This window comes from Panthera uncia, assembly GCF_023721935.1.
Source record: "Panthera uncia isolate 11264 chromosome C1 unlocalized genomic scaffold, Puncia_PCG_1.0 HiC_scaffold_4, whole genome shotgun sequence".
NCBI lineage: Eukaryota > Metazoa > Chordata > Mammalia > Carnivora > Felidae > Panthera > Panthera uncia.
Genome location: NW_026057585.1, coordinates 49,082,289 through 49,108,068, shown reverse-complemented (window position 1 = coordinate 49,108,068; position 25,780 = coordinate 49,082,289). Strand labels below are relative to the sequence as shown.

Below are 25,780 nucleotides of genomic sequence, written 5' to 3'. Positions count from 1 at the left end.
TTGTTGAATAGTACTCAAATGATTTCCTTCACCCAGCCCCAATTATTACTCAGAAAAAACCTTTAGACTATTCTGCAGATCTCTAGAGCTTTTTGTTGTTTTGCAGCTCTTCAGTCATCCTGAACTCTGGCCTCTAGCTACTAAATGTAGTGAGACACTGGGCTTTGTTTTGGTTCTCTCTCCCTGTACTGTGGCCTGATAGTTGCCTCCAGGTAGTAATCTAGGGGTAATCATAAGTCTCACCACCTTTGTTTCCCCTTTTCTCAGTTATCACAGTCCCATATTACCTACAGCTCATTATCTAAAAACAGTTGTTTCATATAATTTGGTCTCCTAGTTGCTTATGGAAGAACAATTCAGAGATCAACCAGTGTATATGAATCTATGCTTTAATTCAAAAATTGTTTTTATAATGAGGAAAAAATCATCACTACTTTCATTTGTCTTATACATTCTGCATTTCCTCCATGCACATTCTGAGGTTTTCAGGAGATAACAGCTAATCTGTACATCCCCACCCCTAGTTCTTAGAAAATAAGAAATAAGATTCTGAGTCAATAAAAGAGCTATTTTTGAGTAATAAGATTGTTAGTTGCTGTACTTTATTGTATTTAGAACTGTTAAGTTTATTCTAGTGAAACTGACTTTATTTTTTTCAGTTAAGAGTTTAATATTAAAACTAGCCATCCTTCATTTTCTCTCCTAGAAAGGCTTCAACGCCACACACACACACACACACACACACACACACACACACACTCTTTACCTTCAAAATCAAAGGCTGGTATATCTGTTGGAGAAGTACACAGGTTGCCAGGATATAAAATTTCAGAACTATCTCTAATTTCACCAAATATGAGGTCAAATTATTGCCAATGATAGAATAGAAACATATGGTGAAAACTGCATCCCATGTTTTCACATACTCAAGAATATTGGTTCTGAAGGTATTTGCACTTTCCTTCCTTATCAAATTTTCCCTTTATATTAGGTTAAAATTTTTTAGCCAGTGTGTACAATCAGAACCCTAATCTCGTAACTAAACAATAGTTTAATAAGACTCACCAATTGTTCACAATTTTGTTTGGTTCATGTGTGCCCAAAACAACTGAAAGAATACAGGACTATGTTTTTGCTAAGATCTCTTCTAAGTGCTATAATTCTAGGTAATTCTAATAATAATTGTTAATATTTATAGAATGCTTCTTCTAGGCTAGATACTGCTAAGCACTACATATGCATTGTTCAGTTTAATTCTCACAACAATCCTAAAAGAGAGATACTATTATAATCTTTATCTTATGGATAAGGAAAGTAGAACTTAGAGCAGTTAAGTAATTTGTCTGAGGTTACATAGTAAATAGCATGGTAAAATTCAAACCTGACTTCAAATTCATGTCATTAAAATTTTTTAAAGTTTGTTTATTTATTTATGTATTTATTTATGTATTTATTTATTTATTTATTTATAGCAAGCAAGAGAAAGCAAAAACATGAGTGGGGTAGGGGCAGAGAAAGAGGGAGAGGGAGTGAGAGAGAATTCCAGGCAGGCTCCATACTGTCAGTGCAGAGTCAGATGCAGGGGTTGAACTCAGGAATAGTGAGATCATGACCTGAGCCAAAATCAAGAGTGAGACACTTAACCGAATGAGCCACCCAGGCACCCCATGTTACTAAATTGTTACACCAATTTTATAATCTCAATTGCATGCACACTAGCTCAGATGAAAAATTACTGTCTTTATAGTATTTATATATTTAATATCAATAAATACAAAAACAAAATTAAATTGTTACAAACCCACAATAATTTTTATCTCAATATGCATAGAATTCACATTATTATACATCTTTAAACAGGAAGTTTTAGCATATAAACACCTTAGAAAAAGATCTAATTTGGTCCTATAATCTTACAGCTAAGGTTTCTGGGCAAAAGATATATAGTTGCCATTTTCTATTCAAGTTTTTAATAAAAAATCTCAAATGAAACACTGTCATTTTAGAGTACAACATTACATTGATAAATCAAAAGTCATTGAACAATAAGTGTTTATGACATCCCAGATACTCTGTACATTTTTACACTTGAATGGATATTAAATAATCTTAGAGTAAAATATGGAAGAAAAACTGCCTCAAGTTTGTGTTAAGTCAGTAAAGCAGAAATATGGATAACCCTGTATTAAGATGAAAAGCATTTATAATCTGCATTTTCTTCCAGTGAAATAATAAAGCCAATGTGCCACCAGGTTGGTATTTACTTGTTTATAAAAAGTGTTTAGGGACTGATTCTCAAAGTTGGGTAAATATTGGTATCATCTAGAGAGTTTGAAAATACTGATGCCTATATATCATCCCTTAAAATTTGGATGTAACTGATATAAGGTAGAGCCTGAGCATGTATTATTTTAAAACTTTCCAGGTGATTCTAATATGTAACAGTTTGAAAAACACTAGCTGAGAGAACTGTTACAAAACTAAAGAGCTCAGTATTCAGCTGAAGGACTCCTTCAGAGTGTGTATTGTTATTTTAAGTATCTGATAGGTGTCTCCCTTGATTAGAAAATAAATACTTTCAAGAAAGACATTTTGTTTTATTCATCTTAGTCTCTCTATCACTGGAATAATAAAAGGCACATAGTAGTTGCTAAATAAATATATTTTGAATGAATACATGATTGCTTTACACTTCTTTCACACCACTATCTTCCAGTAGATACATGAACATAAGAATGCAAGATATTTATTGAAAAATTGAATGACTGAAGCACTTGGGATAAATGTTTAAAGCCAACTGAAGACTTACATGTACATATTTTAAAAACACACATATATAAATAGATCAAAAGTAGAAAAAGAGTATACAAAAGAGTGCAGCATTTAACAGTAGAGAATTCACTGAGTTTTCCAATATTCTTCACATTCTTATTCTTAGAAATAAGAGTATCCCTAAATAACTTGTACTTTAACTAGTATTCATAAGCACATGTGCAGATAAGTTAATTTCTTTTAAAAACAGAATTATAGCTTAATCTTGATAAACATGTCAGGTTTCAAAATTCAAGTAAATAAAATTTTAGGACACACCGTAATAGCTTTTCCAGATGTTGTATCAAAAAAAAAAAAATTGTTTCTGGTTAAAGTATGTGGTATTGCTTTTGTTATTTGCTCACAGTTGAGACTCACTACTTTCTTAGCAGTCTTACACTGATAAAAAATTACTTTGGTACCATAAATGTGTTTTATTTAGAAAAACCTTATTAATAAATAGACTTCCTTTTTTAGTAGCTAAATTCTTAAGTATGGCTTCATTCACCAAAGTTCTACAAGTATTACATAATTTTTAATACAGTTAGTATCTTAGACTACGAAACTTTGTTTTTTTTAAAATTAGCATTGGTTGTTTGATTGTAGGTTTGTCACCAAAAAGTACTGCTTCGCTCTCCGTGGTTGGAAATCTTTTCTGATATATCAAGGGATATTCCTTCTGAAACTTAAAAATGAGGTGAGGAATTAGAGAGTATTTAACATTATTATCCTAGCTGAAGCCAATGTTCAACATTTTATAAGAATTCAGTGACTTTCTCAAAGATGTATTTCAGAAATGAGTATCTTTTCAATTTATCCTTGCCTCTCCCTCTGCTTTCTCATATATGAAAGGTGTAAGGTAAGATTTCTTAGATCCCAGTTAGCATTAATATACAAGGATTCTCTTCTGATGTGTTTTCCTCCTAAATTCTAGATGTTCTTCCTTTCCATTGGTAAAGCCTATGAAGGCCAGAATGATCTAGTATACTTCATATTTGAGTATCTCAGACCTGGAATTAAACTTGCCAGCATCATGTTACTACTGGATTTTGGTAGAGATAAAAATTGTAAATGGTAATAATGAGTCACCAAAAGCTATGTATTACAATCAAATTTTATAATTGTTTTTTCAGGGCAATCTAAGTTATAATCATTGGAAGTAAAGGAAGAGTTATCTGTTATTATTATTGTTATTATTTAAATTTAGTAAGAGTATATTTATATTTATAAAGAGTAAAACCAGGAATGTAGGTTACATTTACATAAACACCTATATATACAATATCTAAAATCCAAAATAATGAGAAATTAGATTCTAAATGTTACTAAATAACAATCAGCAACAGCATATTTAAAAAGATTTATGTGATTGAGAACTTATGCATTCTCTTACCTGTTTTAGTTTTTTCCTTTTCTCCTTTAGAGGCAAACTCTTGTTTTTAATAATATTCTCTAAAAGTTCTGCAATTGCAGCTTGTGAGGTAGACACTTTTTGTTCATCAAACTCCTGAGCACTAATCTGCTTACAGTATGAATATGTTGGCAAAGGAACAATCAGTCCATCTCCAGGATTTTTAATCTGTTTTGAACAAAATGATATAGTCCAAGTCTATTAATTCTGTTCATGTTCCTGTTTGCTAAGTGTTCTTTTGATAGGATTTAGCATGTATTCATTCTCCACCAAACATTCAACATTTAAAAAAAAAAACTGTGTTATGCAATAGAGTAGTGATAAATCCCAGGATCTACATCCCAGACCCACAACCTACTAGCTTTGTAACCTTCAGCAAGTTATTTAACTTCTCTTGGTCTGTTTCCTCACCTGTAAAATGGGGATTACATGAGATAATGTATACAAAGGGCTTAGAACAGAATAAGTATTAAATAAGGCAGCCATCCATCATCATTGCTATTAACCATGTATTTTATTCTTTTAACTACAAAACAATAAAAATCAAAGTAATATTTGAAAAGTTTTATTTATTTTGTGAGACAGGGAGGGAGGGAGAGAGAGAGTGTGTGTGGGCAGGGAGGTGCAGAGAGAGAGAGATGGAGAGAGGGAGAGAGGTGGGGGGCGGGGAGAGAGCAAGCAAGAGAGAGAGAATTCCAAGCAGGCTCTATACTGTCAGCGGAGAGCCCGACACGGGGCTTGAACTCATGAACCACGAGATCATGACCTGAGCTGAAATCAATAGACACTTAACTGACTGAACCACCCAGGTGCCCCAAAGTGATGTTTTAATTCACTTTAAAATATTAATGTTTTGACGTAGTGAGAGTATTCATATACTGTTTTTGAGGTGTAGGAGCATGGGAAGATACTATAACATCTGCTCATAAAGGAAGGAAATTATAGGGATAATTATGTTAAGCAAGGGCAATATTAGAATGGTATGTATGGGAAGAAACATGAATATATGTGCTGGGCTGCCAAAGAGTGAATATAATAGACATCTGTTGTTTTGGTTACTCAGTATTCCTTCTCTCCTTCTTTTAATAGTTTCTTCCCGTTCCACCTCCACTATCCTCACCTTTTTTGAAGAACAGATTCTCCTCTAATCTATGGAGAGCCAATCAGAGCATGGCCCTGTCTCCAACGCACTCACCCTCAACCACCTAAAAGATGTGTATTTAGCCTGAATGGGGCCAATCAGAGTCCATGTGAAGAACTTTTCAAACTGGTAGGTGAAGGGATAGTTCTTTTTTCCTTTGGATTAAAAATGTTAAGTCTGTGATTTAAGAACTTTAATCAGACTTATGGATCCCCCATCATGTGAAGGAGCCTTTTGTCAAATATAGGACCAAAATGGAAATAAGAGATGAAGGAAACAGTTTTATTGCTATTTGAGTCTCCAAATTCTGTCTACATTCCTGACTTTTAGAGGTTATTTACGTGAGCTGATAGTCTTCCCTTTTCATTAGGCTAGCTTGAGATGAATTTGCCACTTGGAACTGACTAATGCAGACAATTTTAAGATTTACAATACATACATAGCCCTTTTTTAAGTAGTCAAGATGTTTATCCACTGCAGTCTGTAAGTAAGAGGGTACTTGAAGAATTTCCTGGTGATGATCCATTAAGAAAGAAACTAATCTTGCAGCAAGAAGCTCATCAAGATCCACCTCTTCAGCACAGCATAGCACACACCGAGAAAAAGTGTGTATCATCTAGAAACAAAAGATGTGAATTTAAAAATTTAAGGTATTATATAAATAAGAGTATCAGTAGTTTCTGGGTATCATGCTAAAGTACTGAGATAAAGCGATAAGCAGACTTCAGCTTACAAATGAGGACAATTAATTACATTAGAAAGGTAAGAACTTAAAGTACTTGTTAAGTATTTCCTTAATATAATTCTAAAGGATTATAAAAGGCTTAGTTTTTTCTTTAATTTTGTCACAATTGTATCAGTAAATATCATGGGTTTTATTGGTATCATATAGATATGTTGCTTAGAGAATGTTAAAGAATAATGACTTATTACATTAAATTAATCTCATAAAACACAAGCCAGGAGAATACATAATATAGAAACTTAGTGGTTATAAAGTTGGTACCATTTAGCTTTTGAAATTCTGGAAAATAGTTTTTAATTATTTTGTCAGACTTTAAAGACAATACATGTATTATTCAACTCCATCATAAGGAGTCTTCAAAGTCTGGGATAAGTTTTGTGTTTCATAACTCATTTACTCTCAATCATATCCATATTACCCACTAGGTATTAGACACACGTAAACAGACACCTCATTCTAAAATAATTACAGTTATAAGAATTCTATTTTAAGAATTTTGTACATAATAGACAATGAACATATTTATTGAATTGAAATATTTTTGGTTTTATTCCTACATGTCAGTCATGTTTTCCTTTCTCCTTCCAAGACTCAGTCCTTAGCTTTTTAGTCTTCTTTCTTAGTTTTGTAGAGTTCATTTACTCTCAAAGCTTCAATTACTACCTCCCTCCAAACAATCTGCCTTCTGCCCTGATCTTCACCAGGCTCACATTTCTAACAGTCTGTTGGATAAACTTCACTTGAATGTCCTGTATAAACTCAAACTCAAAAAGCATAAAACTGAAATTATCTCCTTTCTACTCATGTCTCTCAAAATACATTCCTCTACAAACTTCTCTATGCTTTTTAATGGTGTCACAATTATGCAAGAATAATTCTTCTTCTGTAGTTTGGGTCTATCATTGTTAAAGAACTGTCCTTAATGAGTAGAAGAATAGAGCTCAACTCTAGATTCCTTGCTATAAGAAAATCATTTGAAGTTGCACTGAGGAAGTGGCAGCTCTTGAAGAGAGAGAAAGAGAGAGAAGATACTATTTTAAGAGTTCATTTCCAATCAATAGCTGTATAAAATGCCTCTACCCTCATCCTCTTATGGAGTCTGAGACTGCTTCACAGTAGTTTGTCCCAATTTCTTACCCACAGTGACATGCTATCCTGATTCACATAATTCATCAAATACAACTTTCCTACTACCATAATATTCCCATTAATTCTCTAGAGTTATAGTGCCCTTATGCTTTTAACTGTGCCTACTATCTCCTCTTCCTTCCCCACCAAACAGCATTGGCATAAGGCAATGGAATGTGGTCTGATGGTCTAGGTCAATCACTACAAAGTGATATGAATGAAGAGGTAAAGTGCTCAGACAAGATAAAGGTCAGGATATGAAAGTACAACATACTGGGCACAAAGGATTAATGCACCAACATTCTGCTACTAGGAAAGATATTTTTAAGAGCCTTTCTACCCCAAGAATCTAGGATTTTGAGACTAGGACATCATTCAAGTAGTACTTTTAGGTGATTTGCTTTTCTTTTTATAGTTTATGAACCAAGGCTTATTCCTTCCTTAAGAAATCAACTTACCAGTGATCTTGTACCCATTGCATCATGAAGTTGGGGCATATCAACGTTTTGACTCATTCGAGAAATCATGCGCATTAAAAGTTGAAGCTTTCTACGATTTGGTGGGGGAAGTAACAAACAACATAACTGTAGTGCATCGATGGCAACCCTCTCTAAATGAGGTTGCAGCAAACCTGGAAGGCAAAATTATACCCCACCCCCGAAAAAAATCATCAATGACACTAGTTGCTTTCATATTATGCACATATACAGTTACATAAAGAATACAGTTATATAAATATTAAAATAATATTTTAGTATCTAATTTCTTATAACTGTCCCTAGAAATTTCCACATTCCTCAAAAGCATGGTAAGATGCTCATTTTCTTCATAACCTATTTGAGTACTAATATCCTTCACTTACTACAAATAAAGTGACTCAGAATAAGTTAAAATGAAGTAAAAGAAAATAAGTGCTTTATATAAGTAGAATAAATCTTGGTTATGCCATGACAAGAGTCTTTTACGATAAAAACTTTTCCTTTTGGAGGAAAAATATAAAGCAGTTTCAGAGAAGAAAAGACAGGTAAGCAACAGTTAGTAAGCACTAAAAGTTAATATTACATGCATTGAAAGCATCAACCTTACTTTGTGTGCCAGTCAATACAGAAGAAGCTGGAGGTAAAGAATTTTCTGAAAGTTCTATTGTACTTTTGCAGAGTCTTTTATTGATTGTGGTACTAGACTCTCCGAGTTCATTTTCCATAGCTGTTTGTATACTTGTGCTGAGATGTCCAAGATTTGGTTTCATGATAATTTCAGCCACTGGCATATTGATATAACTATTACTTCTTGTACTACTTCTTAAAAGTAAACTCTGAGATCTACAAGGCTGTTTTGACTTGCATTTCCCAATACATAACTCCTCTTGGTCTTGAACAGTCAAAGTAGAGGTTCTCTTAAAACCAACACAGAGTGGTTTTTGAGTACTTTCCTCTGAATGAAGATTCATTAGGGATTCCTGTTTGGTCTTAGACTCTAAAAACTGCTTATTATTTTGTCCTTCTCTATTCACAACAGATTGATGGAAGACACTGGAGACCTCTTTACTTGAACTCCCTGGTAAGTCTACAATTCCTTCTAAAGAATAGCATCTTGATTTGACGTTAGAGGATAGAACATGCATACTACTTAAGCCTATTAAATTATGACAACTTCCTCCCATTATGTCATTAGCACTGGCTCTTCTATTTTTAAAATTAACTAGCTGCATTTTCTTAGCACATTTTTCTTGAAATCCTTGATCACTTATCTGCAGTCTCTTAGTAGTATCTGATTCTTCTTTGTTTTTGTCTTTATGAAGCAGACTGAGAAGAAGACACTCAGTTGATTTGAAGGAATTCAAATTGTTTAAGCGAAGGATTTTTGAAGACTGTGGATCATCTTGGATTTTATGTATCCCACTGGGTCTATCTGAAACTGTGACGTAGCCACAAACAACTACCAGGAAATGAAACAAAAATTAAGATGCAACTGTGTGACAGTGGACAAAAATAAAACAAAAACAATAGTAAAGTTAAAAAAATAAAGCATTACTATAGTATATATTGTTAGTATAGTACAACAGCAGTTGCTTAATTCAGAAGCCACTTAAATAGGACACATGCAACATTCAGTTACAAAGTGCAAGACTGAGTAGAGGTTTTCCAACTTGTGATATAAATCACTTAAAAATCTTTTCAACAATCTAATTAAAGGAATTGAGTAAATACATTAAAAAATCACTGGCTTTGTCTACAAGTATTAGAAAGCTCTTAATTATAAGACAACTAACTATACTATAATAAAACTTACACATTTGGTCTTTGTCTCTAGTAACTGGTATAGTGATCCTAAAACGTTTAGAATTTCCAGAGAGGGCGTCTTTTGTTATCCATAGTACACCTACTGGAGAACATCTGAGTTTATGGTAATGAGGTGACTTAGGGCTGAACTTGCTTAGAAGGTTGGAGCTTTCAATCTACCTCAGACCTCCCTGAATGACAGAAGGATGTGGACTGAAGACTCAGCAAAATCACCAATAACTGATGATTTAATCAATCATGCCTATGTAACTAAGCCTCAGTTAAAACTATGAAGTAACAAGGCCAACAGAGCATACAGGTTGGTGAACACATTGACATGATTGGGAGGGTGGAATCCCTGGAGAGGGCATGAAAGCTGTGTACAACCCTTACTTCTTCCACATAGCTGTTTCTGACTTGTATCTTTTATAAAAACTGGTACTCATTAAATAAAGCAGTTTCCAGAGTTCTGTGAGTTGTACTCAATTATTAAACCCAAGGAAGGTTGAAGGGACACCCAAACTGGTAGTCAGGGCAGAAATGCGAGTGAGTAAGCCTGAGGACCTCATCTGCAGGTGGTACCTGAAGTGTGAGGGCAGTCTTGTGGAACTGAGCCCTTAATCTGTGGAGTCTGCATAACTTTGGGTGGTTAGTATCAGAATTTAAGGAATTTGTCCTTCACTTGTAGGGTCTGGTCTAACTCTGGGTAGTCAGTGTCAGAAATGAATTGAATTGTAGTACACCCGATTGATGTGAATAACTGGTGTGAGAATGATATATTTGAATTACTGGAAGACAACATAACAGGAACCATAGTATTCCCAAACTGTAAAATAATTTATAGCTTGCCATCTTCATATTTACCTATACTTTGAGATCTTTTAAATTATGGGAAACTTGAAAATGTTAATAAATTTACATAATAAGTAAAAACTCATACATACCCAAAATGCTTACAAATAATTCATAATATTCAAAGGTAAGCAGAGGTTCAGGGAGATCTAGAAAATAATCTGCTATTGTTCTGAATACATCTCGTTCAAATCCAACATAAGTTGGATTATTCATATTACTTCTTGGCCCTAAAAGATAGAAGGCAAAAAAAATTGGTAAAATATATTTTATTTAAAAAAATTTTTTTCTACGTGGCAATGAGAAAGAATGAAATATGGCCTTTTGTAGCAACGTGGATGGAACTGGAGAGTGTGATGCTAAGTGAAATAAGCCATACAGAGAAAGACAGATACCATATGGTTTCACTCTTATGTGGATCCTGAGAAACTTAACAGAAACCCATGGGGGAGGGGAAGGGAAAAAAAAAAAAAAAGAGGTTAGAGTGGGAGAGAGCCAAAGCATAAGAGACTGTTAAAAACTGAGAACAAACTGAGGGTTGATGGGGGGTGGGAGGGAGGGGAGGGTGGGTGATGGGTATTGAGGAGGGCACCTTTTGGGATGAGCACTGGGTGTTGTATGGAAACCAATTTGACAATAAATTTCATATATTAAAAAAATTTTTTTTAACATTTATTCTTTTATTTTTTTTCTTTTTTGAGAGTGAGAGAGACAGAGCATGAGTGGGAGAGGGGCAGAGAGAGAGGGAGACACAGAATCCGAAACAAGCTCCAGGCTCTGAGCTGTCAGCACAGGGCCTGACGCGGGGCTTGAACTCATGGACTGCAAGATCATGACCTGAGCTGAAGCTGGACACTCAACTGACTGAACCACCCAGGCACCCCAATATATTTTATTTTAAATAAAAATTTAGATATACTTATAAAAAGTGTCAAAAAGTTCTCCATGATGGAGCAAAGTTTAACAAATTCTGTCACAGTTCAAACATTTCAAAGAATTGTGCACATCACATCTCATTCTTTCTCATTATGTTTTCATTACAAATCACTGCGAATAGGGGCACCTGGGTGGCTCAGTTGGTTGGGCATTCATCCGAGTCTGGATTTCGGCTCGGATTGAGCCTCCTTGTGTGGCTCTGTGCTGACAGGGTAGAGACTGCTTGGGATTCTCTCTCTCTCTGCTCCTCTGCTGCACCCATGTGCTCTCTCTCTCAAAATAAATAAATAAACTCTAAAAAAAAATCACTGCAAGTAACTACTAGCATTTTGTCTTAATACTTATTTACCTAAAAACTGTATATAAGGCAACATTTGAAATATATTTTAAAGCAGTAAGGTTATTTAATGAGATTTTATTGCAATTCATTTTACAAAACAAAGAATATGTAGATAATGAAAATAATTCTTCCAAATTATCTTTTGTAAATTTACATTTTCATGAATAAATTTTGTCTGACATGAAGCATACCCTTAATGAGTTTAAATAATATCTTTACATTGCCATTTCATTAGCTTAATGTTCTTTTTTTAAATTTTTATTTTTTATTTTTTTAGAGAGAGCAGGGGAGAGTGGCAGAGGGGAAGAGAGAGAGAATCTTAAGCAGGATCCATGCTCAGTGCAGAGCCGGACGCAGAGCTGATCCCACAACCCTGGGATCCTGAGGTGAGCCAAAATCAAGGGTTGGACACTCAACTGACTGAGCCACCTAGGCGCCCCTAGCTTAACGTTCTTCAAAGAATCATGCCTGCTCATTAGTTTTTTACTCAGAAATAAGATCTGACTTCATATTACAGATGAGGAAACTGAAGGTTAGAGTAACTTGCTTAAGATGAAGAAAACCATTGGTGGCAAAGCTAGAATTAGAACTTAGAGCACTTAAAGCAAGACTCTGAGCTTTGAGGTCTAACAACATTTAAAGTGTGCTCCATGGACTACATAATCAGACTCATTCAATGTGCCTGTTAAAAATATGTAAGTTCCTCTGTACAAACCAGAATTTATGGAGGTGAAGCTAAGAATTACTGACTTAGAAATGTTTGCTGCTGGCTCACTAATTTAGTAGTTTCCAAATGCTGAGTGTGGGAATCTTCACTAATAAGAAGCTTTTGAGGCATGTTTAGTCCAACTGGAATGAACCTACCTAATGAATCATCTAAATCAGAATCTTTGGCTAGTCTCCCTAGTGACTGTAATATGCACTCAGGTTTGAGAGTCACTATTTTATCTTTCAAGTTAAAATCTTTCTCTTCCCAAACCCAAATAATTTTACTTTTCTGCCAGCAAACTTTTGTATGGTCATAATGTGAGCACACACACTGAAAAAGGATTGAAGAAAACAATCACACACATTTAACAGCTTAAAGGCTAATATGGGTTTTATGTAGAGCAAAATAAAAATCTTTTAAAAAATTATTGTTAAAGTTTTAAGTTTATTTATTTGTTTTTGAGAAAGAACATGAGCAGGGGAGGGACAGAGAGAGAGAATCCTATGCAGGCTCCACACTCAGCATGGAGCCTGACATGGGGCTCGATCTGTGAGATCATGACTTGAGCTGAAATCAAGAGTCAGATGCTTAAGGAGGATATAAAATATATTCTTAATATGTAGAATAAAAAAATGTGATAATCATTAGAAAATTTTCTAAGAACATACTCTTATTAGAATTAAAAATACAAAATTTATAGTTAGTGTATCTAGGTTTGAATACATATATCTTTATGTATCAGTAGAAGACTTTCAAAAGACTTACTTTCTCTTCTAAAAAAAAACTGGGGATAGTATGTTAATCACTCATTCCTATATGTCACAGGATTACTGTAGGGGATTGAATAATAACTAAAAGTCTAAATGCTACCTCTAGCTAGATATATTGTTAAACTGGAATCCAGTAAATTATATCTTTGCTATCATTTAGGTATAACATGGACTGGTAAGAAAGGGAAAAAAAAAATCTCTAAATATGGGATATTTGAGAAATTCCTGAAAATATAAGCATTGGGTTGCTAACCATGAGCCAAAGTATAAGACAGAAGGGCAGTTAGGTGGGGGAAGGCAGAAAGAGAAACTCACAAATCAAGCTTATGATTAAGATCTTTACACCTCAGTTTGATAAATAAAATCTTTCTATAACTTACATTATTTACTTTATTGCTATTTATTCTGTTATTTTGTCATATTGACACCCAGTGGACAACAAGGGAATATGTACCTATCTTGAACATTATTAATAAAATACTCATTTCATAAGAACTAGAAAAAATCCTTTTATAAAAAAATTATTGAAATATAATTTAACTTTTAATGATTTAGAAGCACATATTTCTGCATATTTTTAAAACTGATTTTTAGGGGCACCCGGGTGGCTCAGTCAGTTAAGCATCTGACTTCAGCTTAGGTCATGATCTCACGGTTTGTGAGTTTGAGCCCTGCATCGGGCTCTGTGCTGACAGCTCAGAGCCTGGAGCCTGCTTTGGATTGTGTCCCCCCCACCCCTGCTTGCGCTCGCTCTCTCTTCCAAAAATGAATAAACATTAAAAAAACTTTTTTTTAAATAAAAAAATTGATTTTTAAAGCAATTAGGGCTTTGTACTTGAGCCAGTGTCTCAAATTATAAAAATTAATTATCACTGCTCACTATTGAAAAGCTTTTTTTCCATTTACTGATTAGTGACAGATCATTTTTTTTTATAAACATAAAAGTTCCATTAATGTATCTTATGGAGTACAAGCATGTCATGAAGCAGCTCAGTGTTGACGCTGTGTACAATGGCAAGGGGAATGAAGTAGATTTAATGTGACTTCATTTCTGATTGAACTTTTCCACTTTATAAGAGCTATTACTTAAAAGTTGCTATTTGAACTCTATAGGCCTCACTAAGGCAACTGGTGTAAGTTATACCTAAAATCCTTTGATATCCACTAGCCTGTGATTTTATGATTTATGAAAACTGAGCTACAAATGATGAACTTAAATTATGAAATCACCGTCTGCATAGAAAAAGTTATGTACTTTATAATGCATTCCACATGCAAGGAAATGCGATCAGATCTACTAGATTGTCATTCAAACATCAAAAGAAATGGCATACTTTATCAGGATTTCTATACATTGTTTTCAAAATTTCCTCAGCTCTTATTAAATAGTATAAATATATATTTTATATAAATATATTTTATAAATAAATATATATATACACATACACATTTTGTTTGTTTAACTTACAATTTGCCAGGCACTTCATGGCAGATAATACCCAGTGAGGAAGGTCATCTATACAAAAAAAAATTTTATATTGTTCAATAATATCACCTAATTTCCATGATACTATATTTAAAACTTTATGCTTATTATATATAATTACATACACACATATATATGTATATATGCATATGTATGTATATTACCAGGATTAACAATTATTATATGTTTAATAAGACATAAGGTGAAGACAATATTTTAAAATATAAGTTTAAAAGTCATAGAGATCTTGAGTTTGATTCTTTCCAGAATACATAAAACAATTACCCCCAAATTGAGGATATTTTGGTGGAGGGGTTCATAAATAGTTAATGTTCATACTTGTCCACTGCCACCATGTTTTCTTTATCTTAATTTCCATTCTGATTATAGGTATGCTATTTGAATATTATTGATTTGAGTGAGACCTATGATTGAAATGATATATCTGAATATTAGTGTGCTTTTAGTGAGGCTTGCTTAAAATCTTTCATTTGCTACTAACTGAAGTATGCTGCATAAAATCGAACTGTTTTTTGACACCAACACAAAAACCACATATACACTTAACTTGAAGAGTTTATGGTTATAAAGAATAGAAAGTTTGAATAAGAGAATATACTGGTAAGTATGTGATTTTAGGTAATTTAAGATGGGAGTGGTACAAAGCCATATGCATATGCAACATAACTTAAGTTTTTGCTTTTTGTTCCTACAATTCAAACTTTAAAGTTCTTGCCAACACAAAGAAACTCAAGTGATACATACCAGTTAATTCTACAGGCAATAATTGATTATAAAAAATGAGTCAACATTTTGAGATTTATTGATACATTTCTTAAAATGTTAAGTTTTAAATGTAATGCAGCTGGCTTGAATATATCATTGATTTTTCCATCTTATATCTAAAATCAATACATTATATATATATAAATATATATAATAAACCAGTGATCTTTAAAATACTGGTCTTGAGACTTTGGTCTTGAGGGTTTTGCATTATGTCTTGACTTGTGTAAATTTATATATAACTGCTCATGTAAGCTCCAAGAAGCCATGGACCATTTTTCTCTTGTTCATCACTAAATCTTTAGTATAATGCCTGGTACATTGTAGGCCCTCAATAAAATGTAGTTAATCAATAGTTTTAATTATATTTCATACCTTTTGGATGTTTAACCTTGCCATTTAAAAAAAATCATGCATAAATACCATGAGAGGCTAATAGTACCAATAATATTCACTTAAATGATTACTAAAGCACTTATCATGATAATCTCCCCTTAATACTCTTTCAGTTAAAGTATTCTACTTTCTACATTTTTAGTCTCTCTACACCCCCACAATAGCTGCAACCTATGTTAGCAAGTTTAAAAGAGTCCAACTTCTTTTATTGATACCAACCTGATTTGTCTTGTAGTATAACTATTCCATGTTTACTTGTATTGGTCATGTTGTACGTTATGTATTGAGGAACTACTTGATTTGGATTTATGACTTCTTCTAGGGATGACACACCTAAAATGGTTTGCAGGCTAAACAGAAGAAAAAATACAAACTTCTTTTTTCTACATAAAATAAGTGGAATGGGATAAACATTAAAGAGTATGAATGGCAAACAAAGCCATCAGAATATTTTTCTTAAGCCAAACTGATAAAGGTTATAGTTAGTATCCACTTTCAAATATACTTACCTTAGTAACCTTGTAATGATTCCAATACAGACCCCGAACTATAGCTATATATAACTTTGACTCAAAGAAAAAACAAATCATACTGAAAACATTCTATTTCAACTGTACTAGAAGTTCAAGAGCAGTTATTAAGAAATACAAATACAGGTTAAATTCTAAGCTTTAAGAACTAATCTGTTTTTTTGCATTTGTAGATCTCGATGAAAATGTCAAATTAACATTCTAGAACACTTTGGAACGTGGTTAGAGCTTAGTTTTAGCTTACTAGATCAGAATAATATATCTCCAAACTTCTTCAATATCTTCTGGGCTTATTTCTCTATTACCAACTGAGTTTTCTTGATCTTCATTGATTATTACATGGTTCATTTTCTCTATATTTTCCTGGAAAAAAAATTACTTTGGTTTAACATGCTATGCTCAAATTAAGGAAATATTGAACTGACACAATTCCTAATATTTAGTAATTCTACTAATAAACAGTCCACTGTGAAGCTGTAAGTTTAAGTGTCACCTGAAGGAATAAGGTTAACATATGGCAATAAAGCTTTTTGGTTTTGTAGCTGCCCCTACCACTCTCAAATCAATTTAAAACAAAACATGTTTAAGTTATACAAATACTGTTTCAGGTGTGTCTTACTACCATTTTTATTATTGTTCCTATGGGTTCTATTGTTCTACAGTAAAACATATACACATATTTTTGGAATATAATGTAGGTTAAGAGACTTTAGTATTGGCTTCAAATATTAAAGAACTATCTACTTTTAATGTTTTATAATTAAGTACATGGTAATAATATTTAAACTAGTGATTAGTAAAAAGGATGTTTTACCTGAGAGAAATGTAATCCAGATTTTTTAGGAGTTCTACGAGATAAATTTCGTAATTTAAAAATGCTATCTTTATCTTTGGAAAAGTTCTCTATGCTGTTTTTTCTCAATTCTGGATGCCTTCGTGGAAAACTTTTAAGCGGAGAATTTGCAGGAAATCTGGTTTAAGAATAATATGCAATTAAATAATGTAAGATCAGAAACAAAGTTTTAGTGTCTGTTTATCTTTTAAAAATCACAAAAGAACTGAATTTATTTATATTATTTATATTACCAAGGAAGGAAGATTCTACATAAATTGATTTTCCCATTAAACCTTTAAAAAACATTTTAATGGTTTCCTACTTTTTTAGTATATTGTATGTATTTTAACTTTATATCTGGATAAGTAAGAGTTATTATTGGGATCAATTCTGTTGAAGAAAAAAATAGTTCCATTTTCTAAATTTCTTTGACAAGCTATCTAATTTATATATATTTTCTGATCTTTGTCTGACTGTTCTTTTTCTAATTTCCAGAGCTTGGTCTCTGTTATTCCTTTTGACTATAATGCTTTTTCCCCCCTCCAGTATAACAAAAAATATTTCAAAGATACAAGAAAGTACAGAAAATAATGTAAACAACATCCAGATATGTAATCATCAACCATCAAACAATACAATATGTAACATTTTACTCAAGACTTCATTATTAAAAAAAAAAAAAAAAAAGACTTCATGATTTTTTTTGTTAATCAAATTCTTTGCCTATTCTATTTCTTTCTCTTTCTGAGGGAAGCCATTAACTTGCAGTTAGTGTGTTTCTTTCTTATTCATGTTTTTATACTTTTAATAAGTATACATAAACAACATATGGTTTGGCTTTTTTTCTCTATGGTATTTATATATTAATATATAAGATATATGTATAATGTATAAAATAAAATATACTAAGTTTTTAGTGACCTCAGAAGTTCTTATTCCATGATCCTAAAAATATTTTCTTATACCAAGTTCCCATGTACAGTTGACCTTTGAACATGGGTTTGAACTGTGCAGCACACTTATACACATTTTTTGTATATACAGTACGGTATTATAAATGTATTCTCTCTTATGATTTTCTTTTTTAAAAAATTTTTTTTTTAACATTTATTTATTTTTGAGACAGAGAGAGAGAGAGAGGGCATGAACAGGGGAGGGTCAGAGAAAGAGGGAGACACAGAATCTGAAACAGGCTCCAGGCTCTGAGCTGTCAGCACAGAGCCCGACGCGGGGCTTGAACCCACGGACCGCGATATCATGACCTGAGCCGAAGTCAGACGCTTAACCGACTGAGCCACCCAGGCGCCCCTAATTTTCTTAATAACATTTACTTTTCTCTAGCTTACTTTAATGTAACAATACAGTATATAATACATTTAACATACAAAATGTGTGTTAATTGATTATATATGTTTTTGATAGGGCTTCTGGTCAACAGTAGGCTATCACTAAAGTTTTTGGCGAGTCAAAAGTTGTATGTGGATTTTTGACCATGCAGGGGAGGGGGTTGGTGCCCCTAAGCTGCGTTATTCAAGGATCAACTGTATGTATAGTTTTGTTTTTTCAGTACTTAATTATTTAAATTTAAGCCCAGATATTGGGTAGGGAAATTCTCTCCTCCTTGTTCTTCAAAATTGCCTTGGACTTTTATATTACTAAAAAAACTTTAGAACCTGCTTGTCAAATTCTATAAAAAATTATATAGGGGTTGTGAATGAAATTGCATTTAATTTATATATATATCAATTTGGGGAGAAATGACTTATTTATGATACTAAGTCTTCTTTCTTTAAAAATGTTTATTTATCTTTGAGAGAGAGAGCTCATACACATGAGTGAGGAGGGGCAGAGAGAGAGGCAGACAGAGAACCCCAAGCAGGCTCTGTGCCATCTGTGCCCTTAGCACAGAGCCCAACATGACTGGAACTCACAAACTGTGAGATCATGACCTTAGGTGAAATCAAGAATCCAACGCTTAACCAACTGAGCCACCCAGGCGCTCTGGATACTAAGTCTTCTGATTCATCAACAGGATATCCTTCTTCACTTATTACCTTTAAAACAATTATATAATTTTCTCCAGTAAAGTCTCACACATTTTTGGTAAAGTTTATTTTTAAGTATACTTTATAAATTTGCTAACATTATAAAACACTTAGAAGCAGAGAGACTAGTTGAAGAGTTATGCAGAATTCTAGGTAAGAGAGAAAAATGGTTTAACAAAATGAACTATCAGAGTGAAGGGAGGAGTAGATCAGAGAACTGCTAAAGTGGTATAACAGAGATGGTCTGTTAATTAAATCATATTTAAAGGGGAGAAAAAGGAAAAGAATCAAAACAACTATAGGGAAGACAGTTAAGTATGGAGTAAGAAGATAAAATTTGGGTTAACACATGATAGTGATTTTTCTATATGTTATATCTGGAGTGTCTAATGGGCAAAAATAGGTCTGAAGCTCAGGGATATATTTGGGTTGGAAGTTTGAAAGTTATAAGGAAAGTAGGTGAAGACATGGCAAGAGATTGCCCAGGGAGTCAGTGAAGTAAAGACAAGTCTAGGACCTTTAGAACCAGTAACAGCTAAAGGATGAATAATAGCAAAGGAGCTCACAAAGTGCCTGAGCAGTAGTTAAGACAGTCAGGATTTGTAGAGTGCTATACAAAAGGAACTACTCACATGTTTGTTACTGCAATTTACTTGTACAACATAAATCATCTTTGATACACAAGAATCAACTACTAAGACACTTCATTTGAAAAGTACTAATTTTGCAGAGAGAAAAAACATGGATATTAGAATCCAAAGACCTAGTTTAATGATATATAACATAGAACCCTGCACATGAGAGAAAAAGCAATGGTGCTGGCCTAAGGGAGTCAGAAAGGCTCCACAGAGGAGGCTGCAATAGAATTGACAGGAGAGCAAATGTATTTACTAATCTGACAATGTCTACAGTGTTTCAAGGTAGAAGAACATATTTCAGACAGATATAACAAGATTTACTGAAGCATGGTCTCATCTTCCTCATCTGTAAAAAGAAGTTAATACCTAACCTGCTTAGCTAGTCCAGGGATTAAGTAAGAAAACATGTAAATCATACAGCAGGTCTTCTGATATATGGTAAATCCTTAAAAAATATTCTCTTTAACCTATAGTATATTTCTTCTGTTATTTATTATATAAAGTTTGCTATTATTTGTTTTATCACATGTATTCTTAGGTTATATGAGATTATGTTACTTGGAGGCAAGGACCTGTGAGAATTTGTCTTGTAATTCTTGAATCTATGAAACTAAAGGTTAATAATGACCTATCCTTGAAATGTTACAGATTTCGGAATATGCAGAAGTGATATCTCATTCTTTCCTCCCAATACTTATTTTATTATATATACTATCTAACATTTTAAAAGTTTTAATTGTGTAGCAATTAACTTTAAATTCTAAGTGGTTTTAATTGCACTAAGAGCAGTAACAGTTTTATAAAGAAAACATGTTTTTTTCTGAAAAAGCTGCAATTTTAGTAAAAGTATTATAGAAGTGGAGTTAAATTATATTGTTAAGTAATTCAGTTTTGTAGTTATTTATCTGTTCAGTACCTGAATAGCTGACTGTTGTCATCAAGATTTTCTGATCCCCATCTGCCTTTGATATCTTCAATTACATGATTCTTAAGAAATTTTCTTAACAATTGGATTGTCTGTTGCCTTGTAACTTCAGGACCAAAATTATTATTATTTCTTAATAGGTCATAAAGCCAGTCCACTGCTTCTCCTGCTGTAAAACAATTGCCATATTTTTTAAAGTGTTGCCTGTGTTTTCTTAGAGGCATTCCTGCTCGAAAAGATGTTGTAATTTCATTCCACTGCAAAAAGAAAATATTAAAAAAGAAATTAAACATTGTGCTGATTCAAAACAAATGAGACAAAGAGCATTATTTTATTCATATCTGATTACATCATAATTCGTGAAGAAATCATTGATCTTATTTACTATAGAAAATTTTATATATCATACTGATTTCTCTTTATTAATGCTGGCATTGTAATAATATGTCTTTGTAATAGTGTAAAAGCACTTATTGGCTGGTTGGCTTATTTAGGAAACCTAGAAATAATGAAGAACTGTAATGAACTTGCTTCTTAACCTTCAACAGAGAAAGTGCCCTTTTTTTTTTAAATTTTAACTAATACTAGTAAAATGCTGGTAACATTTGTGTCAGACACTGCTCTACATTCATTACTTCACTTTCATTCTCACAATTCTATGAATAGGTACTATTATTATCCCGTTTTCATATAAGGAATATGAAGCACAGAGGAGAGACTGATAATTTGACCAAGGTCACAGAACTAAGTGATGAACTCAGGCATTCAAATCCAGGTTTGATTTATTCTACAACTTGCAGTAATAACTACCAAGCTGGCCAAACAAAATTGATGGCAGGCAGTAGTTTTACTGGTAAAATACCTTTAATGTTGCAATATCTTATATATTTATTATAGTATTTTTTAAACGTTTATCTTTGAGAGAGAGAGAGACACACACACACACACACAGAGAACGTGCGCTGGAGTGCAGGGGAGGGGCAGAGAGAGAGGGAGACACAGAATCCCAAGCAGGCCTCCAGCTGTCAGTGCAGAGCCCGAGGAAGGACTCAAACTCAGCAACTGGGAGATTCTGACCTGAGCAGAAATCAAGAGTCCAACGCTTAACCACTGAGCCACCCAGGCGCTCCAATATTTACTATAGTGTTTCTTATGTAAAGATTCCAATAGTGAACACAGAACAGATGAGGCAAATTAAGTAAGCTTTAAGTCCACTATATATTTAGTAACACTGATATACCTATGTTTTAAAAAGATACTCATATTTTCTAAATTGTCCTCAACCCACACTTTCAAGGTTTGTGGCGGCTAGAACAGCGGAGAACTAAGGTGGTGGTGGTGGTGTAAAATGAACACATCACTTTTTAATTGAAAAATCCTCCATTAGAGGCCAAGAAATCTGACTTGTAACCCCAACTGTGTGGCACCACAACACAAAACCTAAGAGTTGAAAACACAATAACCGTATTCTTTTCTTCCCACCACACCTCCCCATTTCACACATTTATTTACTCAGGAAACACTGAGCTGTAGCCTATCCATAGGATCTATACATCACAACACACGTTCACATGCAGTATCCTCTCAGGATATCCTTAAGGTAGATATGCATCATTAGCCCTACTTTCCCAATGTGGAAACTGAGGCTCACAGCGGTTAAGTCACTCTCCTAATGTCTCCTACCCCGTGGCGCTGTATTCTCTTGGTTTGAAAATTTAAGTGCACAAAGACTCTGCACAAATCCAGTTGACTACCAACAGTGGTTCCTGACGAGTATCTTAAACACTCTGGGTTTAGTTTTTAAATGGGCAGCTGTTACCTACTGCTATTCAGTCGGTAGATCCTGCATTAAATTCTACAGGCCCCGCAAAACGAAGCTGTCACATTCGGACTGTCCCCATTCTGACACTCCAGAGTAATGGAACTCTGAATTTTTTTTTGTATCCAGATGGGGGGAGAAAATCAGACGTGGGGAACGGCTAAAATCATAATATTCTCTGATGTTCCAGGGCAAGCTGACAACTGCAGGCACCGTTGTCGCCCAAACAAGGCCAGAGTATGACGCGCCATCCCGGGGACGAGACCCTTTGGACAAACGGCTCACAGGGAGGGACACAGCCCCGACCTCCAGGTAAGGGGGAGAGGCGTGTCCCGCAAGGGTTTCTTGATACCGGTTTATTCCCCGCCCCCCCCTCCCCCGACGTCTCAGAAAACCAAACCCAAACCAGGTTCTGGGACCCGTCTGTCCGCCCCAGGCAAAACTCCGAACGCTCTCACGTAAAGTCGGTGGCGGCCACGGCTGCGGTTGGCCGGTCTAGTCGTTCTGCGCTGTCTTACCAGCTTGGTGGCCCTATAAGGTCCGGGAGGCACACTCCGACTCTCCATTCCGCCCGCCGGGCCCGGAGGTCTGTCAGCGCTCAGCGCGGTGCATGGCGGCCTTAGGCGACTCTAGGGCTTTGGGGGCCCCGACGGCGGCTGGCTGGGAACAACCGTCCGCCGCGCCGCGGATTTGAATAGCGCAGAGGGCTGCGCTGATTGGTCGCGGCCCTGAGTCACGTGGCGCGCCGCCGGGATCCGGCTGCGGTTGGCTTGCACAGTGGAGCCTCTCAGGGCTGGGGTGCTGGCGGTGGATGGCTGGCACCCGCGAGTCAGCGCGGGGGCCGGGCCCGTGGGACGGGCTCTGGGCTTCACCCGGCTGTCCTGGAGCTGCTTCTCCCTCTTGCGGTTGCAGGCGAGGCGGAGTCTTGTTTCCACACTAAGAACCGGTGAGGCAGTTTAGTCACGGACTGGATGGTTTGGAGACCAGGCTTCGGCTTAAGGGAATTTGAAATTTGAAAAGAAAAAGGAAAACAAAACCCTAAGCCCTTTTAGCCTGGCCCTACAGGATCTCCAGCAGTGGTTGGCATGCAAAACAAAGCATCTCTGGGGCGTAGCTTTCACCTGACAAATCCCTTGGTTTTGCTTCTAAAAAGCTTCCTGGGTGTATGTTGGCTGTGCTGTCGTTCTGATACAGCTTAGCAGGGGCCATGATTCTGTTCTCAGTGCAAAAATATAGGTTATCCACACCCCCTTTAATTTGGAGGTAAAATGGAGCATAAGTAGATTTCCGTTAAGTACACACACAATGACGGGCTTGGGAAAAGTTATGTAAAACTTGCCAAGTAGCTCCCCTGAAGAAAATCTACCATGTCTTTACAGGAATGCTGGTTACGTTTAAATCACAATCATACGCTTAAAAATTCGATGGGATTTTAGAAAATCTGTAACAAGCGTTCTTTTTCTTCTTTTTAAAAGTTTACTTATTTTGAAAGAGAGAGAGCAGGGGAGGGGAAGGGAGAGAGGGAGAAAGAATCCCAAGCAGGCTTTGCACTGGCACTTGAACCCACAAGCAGTGACATCGTGACCTGAGTCGAAATCAAGAGTGGGATTAACCGCCTGAGCCACCCAGGTGCCCCCAAACATTATTTTTTTCAAATGATATAAACTAAGTTCTGAACGTTGAAGAGACTTACCCAAAGTCCTGGATCTCCTTGGCGGAGGCCAGAAAATAAACGCTCTATCACCAATTTGAAACTGTTTGATCATAGGAATGCCTTGCACAGCATACTGAGAGGTTGAGTGATTGGTAACTGTAGAATAATTAATTGGAAATTAAACAGCAATTTTAGAGGATAGGACTTAGCAAAAAGACCAGGTAAGGGGAAGTGTTCTAAGGAGGAGTAGTAGAATGGTCTGAAGTTTACTTTAGCTATTGAACTTAAGATAATTTAGATGGATATGCATCTGTTTTCTGAACAGGACCAGTGGATAGGAATTTTCAAAAACCACTTGGTGAACACAAACAATCAACTCCATCTTGCTTTTGTTTTAAGGAAAAGTAGAGTGATGGATGTTATAACATAGTGCTAACTATTGTTTATCTGGCTTTATGATATATTGTCCTTTCTTTTCTCTTTTCTTTTGCCTCCTATTTCTCTTCAGAATGAAAGGGAGATGAGAATGTGAAAGCCAAATTCATTTTGCATTTTTGCCTAACTCCTTAGCTGAAAATGATCTCATTACAGCCTTTGATATGAGTAGCAACAGCTTAATATGACCTAAGTTTTTAAGACGTAACCTGATGGAGGATAATATTAATGGCACAAAATTAATTTAAGTTATAAAGTATCAGGGTGTCTGGGTGGCTCAGTCAGTTGAGTGTCCCACTTTGGCTCAGGTCATGATCTCACGGTTCATGAGTTCGAGCTCGACTGGCTCAGAGCCTGAAGCCTGCTTCAGATTCTGTGTCTCCCCCTCTCTCTGCCCCTGCCTGGCCTGTGTTCTTTCTTTTTCAAAAATAAATAAATAAATAAATAAATAAATAAATATTGAAAAAATTTATAAAGTATCATCTGGCATGTTTTAAAAGGTAACAAGTAAATCCAAACTTTTCATAAGAGGATGGTTGGAGAAGTTCTAAAAGGGTGTGCAACAAGATGTAGGTGTCATATCTTGGGAAAGCCTCTGAGACTCTTTTTTAGGTGCTTTTATTATGTCTGAGGACTTGATTTGCATCATTCAGCTTCACGTTGACTGTTTCTGTAGACAAGAAAATATCTAAAAGTTGGGATTTTGTCAATGTGAGTCGTTTATATTTCTTTAGTTAGCTTTGTATATTTCTGCTCTTAGCAACTATTTATTGATTTCATAGTTTGATTCTTACAAGTAATTTTATTTCACTATTTTTTTCCTCATACCCCTACCTCAGGATTTCTTAGATGGGTAACAAACCACTTCATTAGGATCACCTGGGATACCTCTTAAAATGCTAATTCCTTGGATTCCCCAAATAATTTTGGGAGATCGGGTGTGTGTATGTGTGTGTATATGTGTGTGTGTGTGGTGTGGCCAGGTAGGTACAGGATACATTCTTAGGGATGGAGGAGCCTAGATCTTTAAAGACTTCATGGAATTGAGCTATTAGAATGCCCACAGGCCACCTACCTGTGGATTTATATATAAGAGAAATATGAAC

The 25,780-nt window shown here is 34.9% G+C and overlaps 1 protein-coding gene and 1 long non-coding RNA gene across 3 annotated transcripts; one reads left to right on the top strand and one right to left on the bottom strand.

The window, feature by feature from the left end:
- Nucleotides 1-1,434: 1,434 nt before the first annotated feature.
- DEPDC1 (DEP domain containing 1) lies at nucleotides 1,435-23,256 on the bottom strand. 2 transcript variants are annotated; one of them, XM_049617025.1, is made up of 12 exons: nucleotides 23,104-23,256; nucleotides 20,758-21,023; nucleotides 17,138-17,294; nucleotides 16,568-16,686; nucleotides 16,013-16,143; nucleotides 14,594-14,641; nucleotides 10,463-10,600; nucleotides 8,323-9,174; nucleotides 7,695-7,867; nucleotides 5,803-5,979; nucleotides 4,205-4,390; nucleotides 1,435-1,613 (listed from the first exon to the last, which is right to left on the bottom strand). In XM_049617025.1, the coding sequence occupies exons 1-12, from the start codon at nucleotides 23,149-23,151 to the stop codon at nucleotides 1,467-1,469; spliced, it is 2,442 nt and encodes an 813-aa protein (XP_049472982.1). In that variant the 5' UTR covers nucleotides 23,152-23,256; the 3' UTR covers nucleotides 1,435-1,466. The 2 variants fall into 2 exon arrangements, with proteins under 2 accessions (XP_049472982.1, XP_049472984.1); XM_049617027.1 differs by lacking the exon at nucleotides 1,435-1,613 and adding an exon at nucleotides 1,786-3,496.
- On the top strand, nucleotides 3,422-9,128 carry LOC125912518 (uncharacterized). Its single transcript, XR_007454765.1, has 4 exons — nucleotides 3,422-3,508; nucleotides 5,312-5,492; nucleotides 8,755-8,796; nucleotides 9,038-9,128. It is a non-coding gene; the product is annotated as an uncharacterized LOC125912518 (long non-coding RNA).
- Nucleotides 23,257-25,780: the final 2,524 nt, after the last annotated feature.

Bases quoted from the DNA above. Each gene is read 5' to 3' on its own strand.
- DEPDC1 (XM_049617025.1), bottom strand. From the start codon at position 23,151: ATGGAGAGTCGGAGTGTGCCTCCCGGACCTTATAGGGCCACCAAGCTG. The intron at 17,295-20,757 runs GTACTGAACAGA...TTCTTAAACCAG, and splicing joins GACAACAGTCAGCTATTCAG to ATTTCCTGCAAATTCTCCGC. The intron at 10,601-14,593 runs GTAAGTTAAACA...TCTATCTTTTAG, and splicing joins CATGAAGTGCCTGGCAAATT to GGCCAAGAAGTAATATGAAT.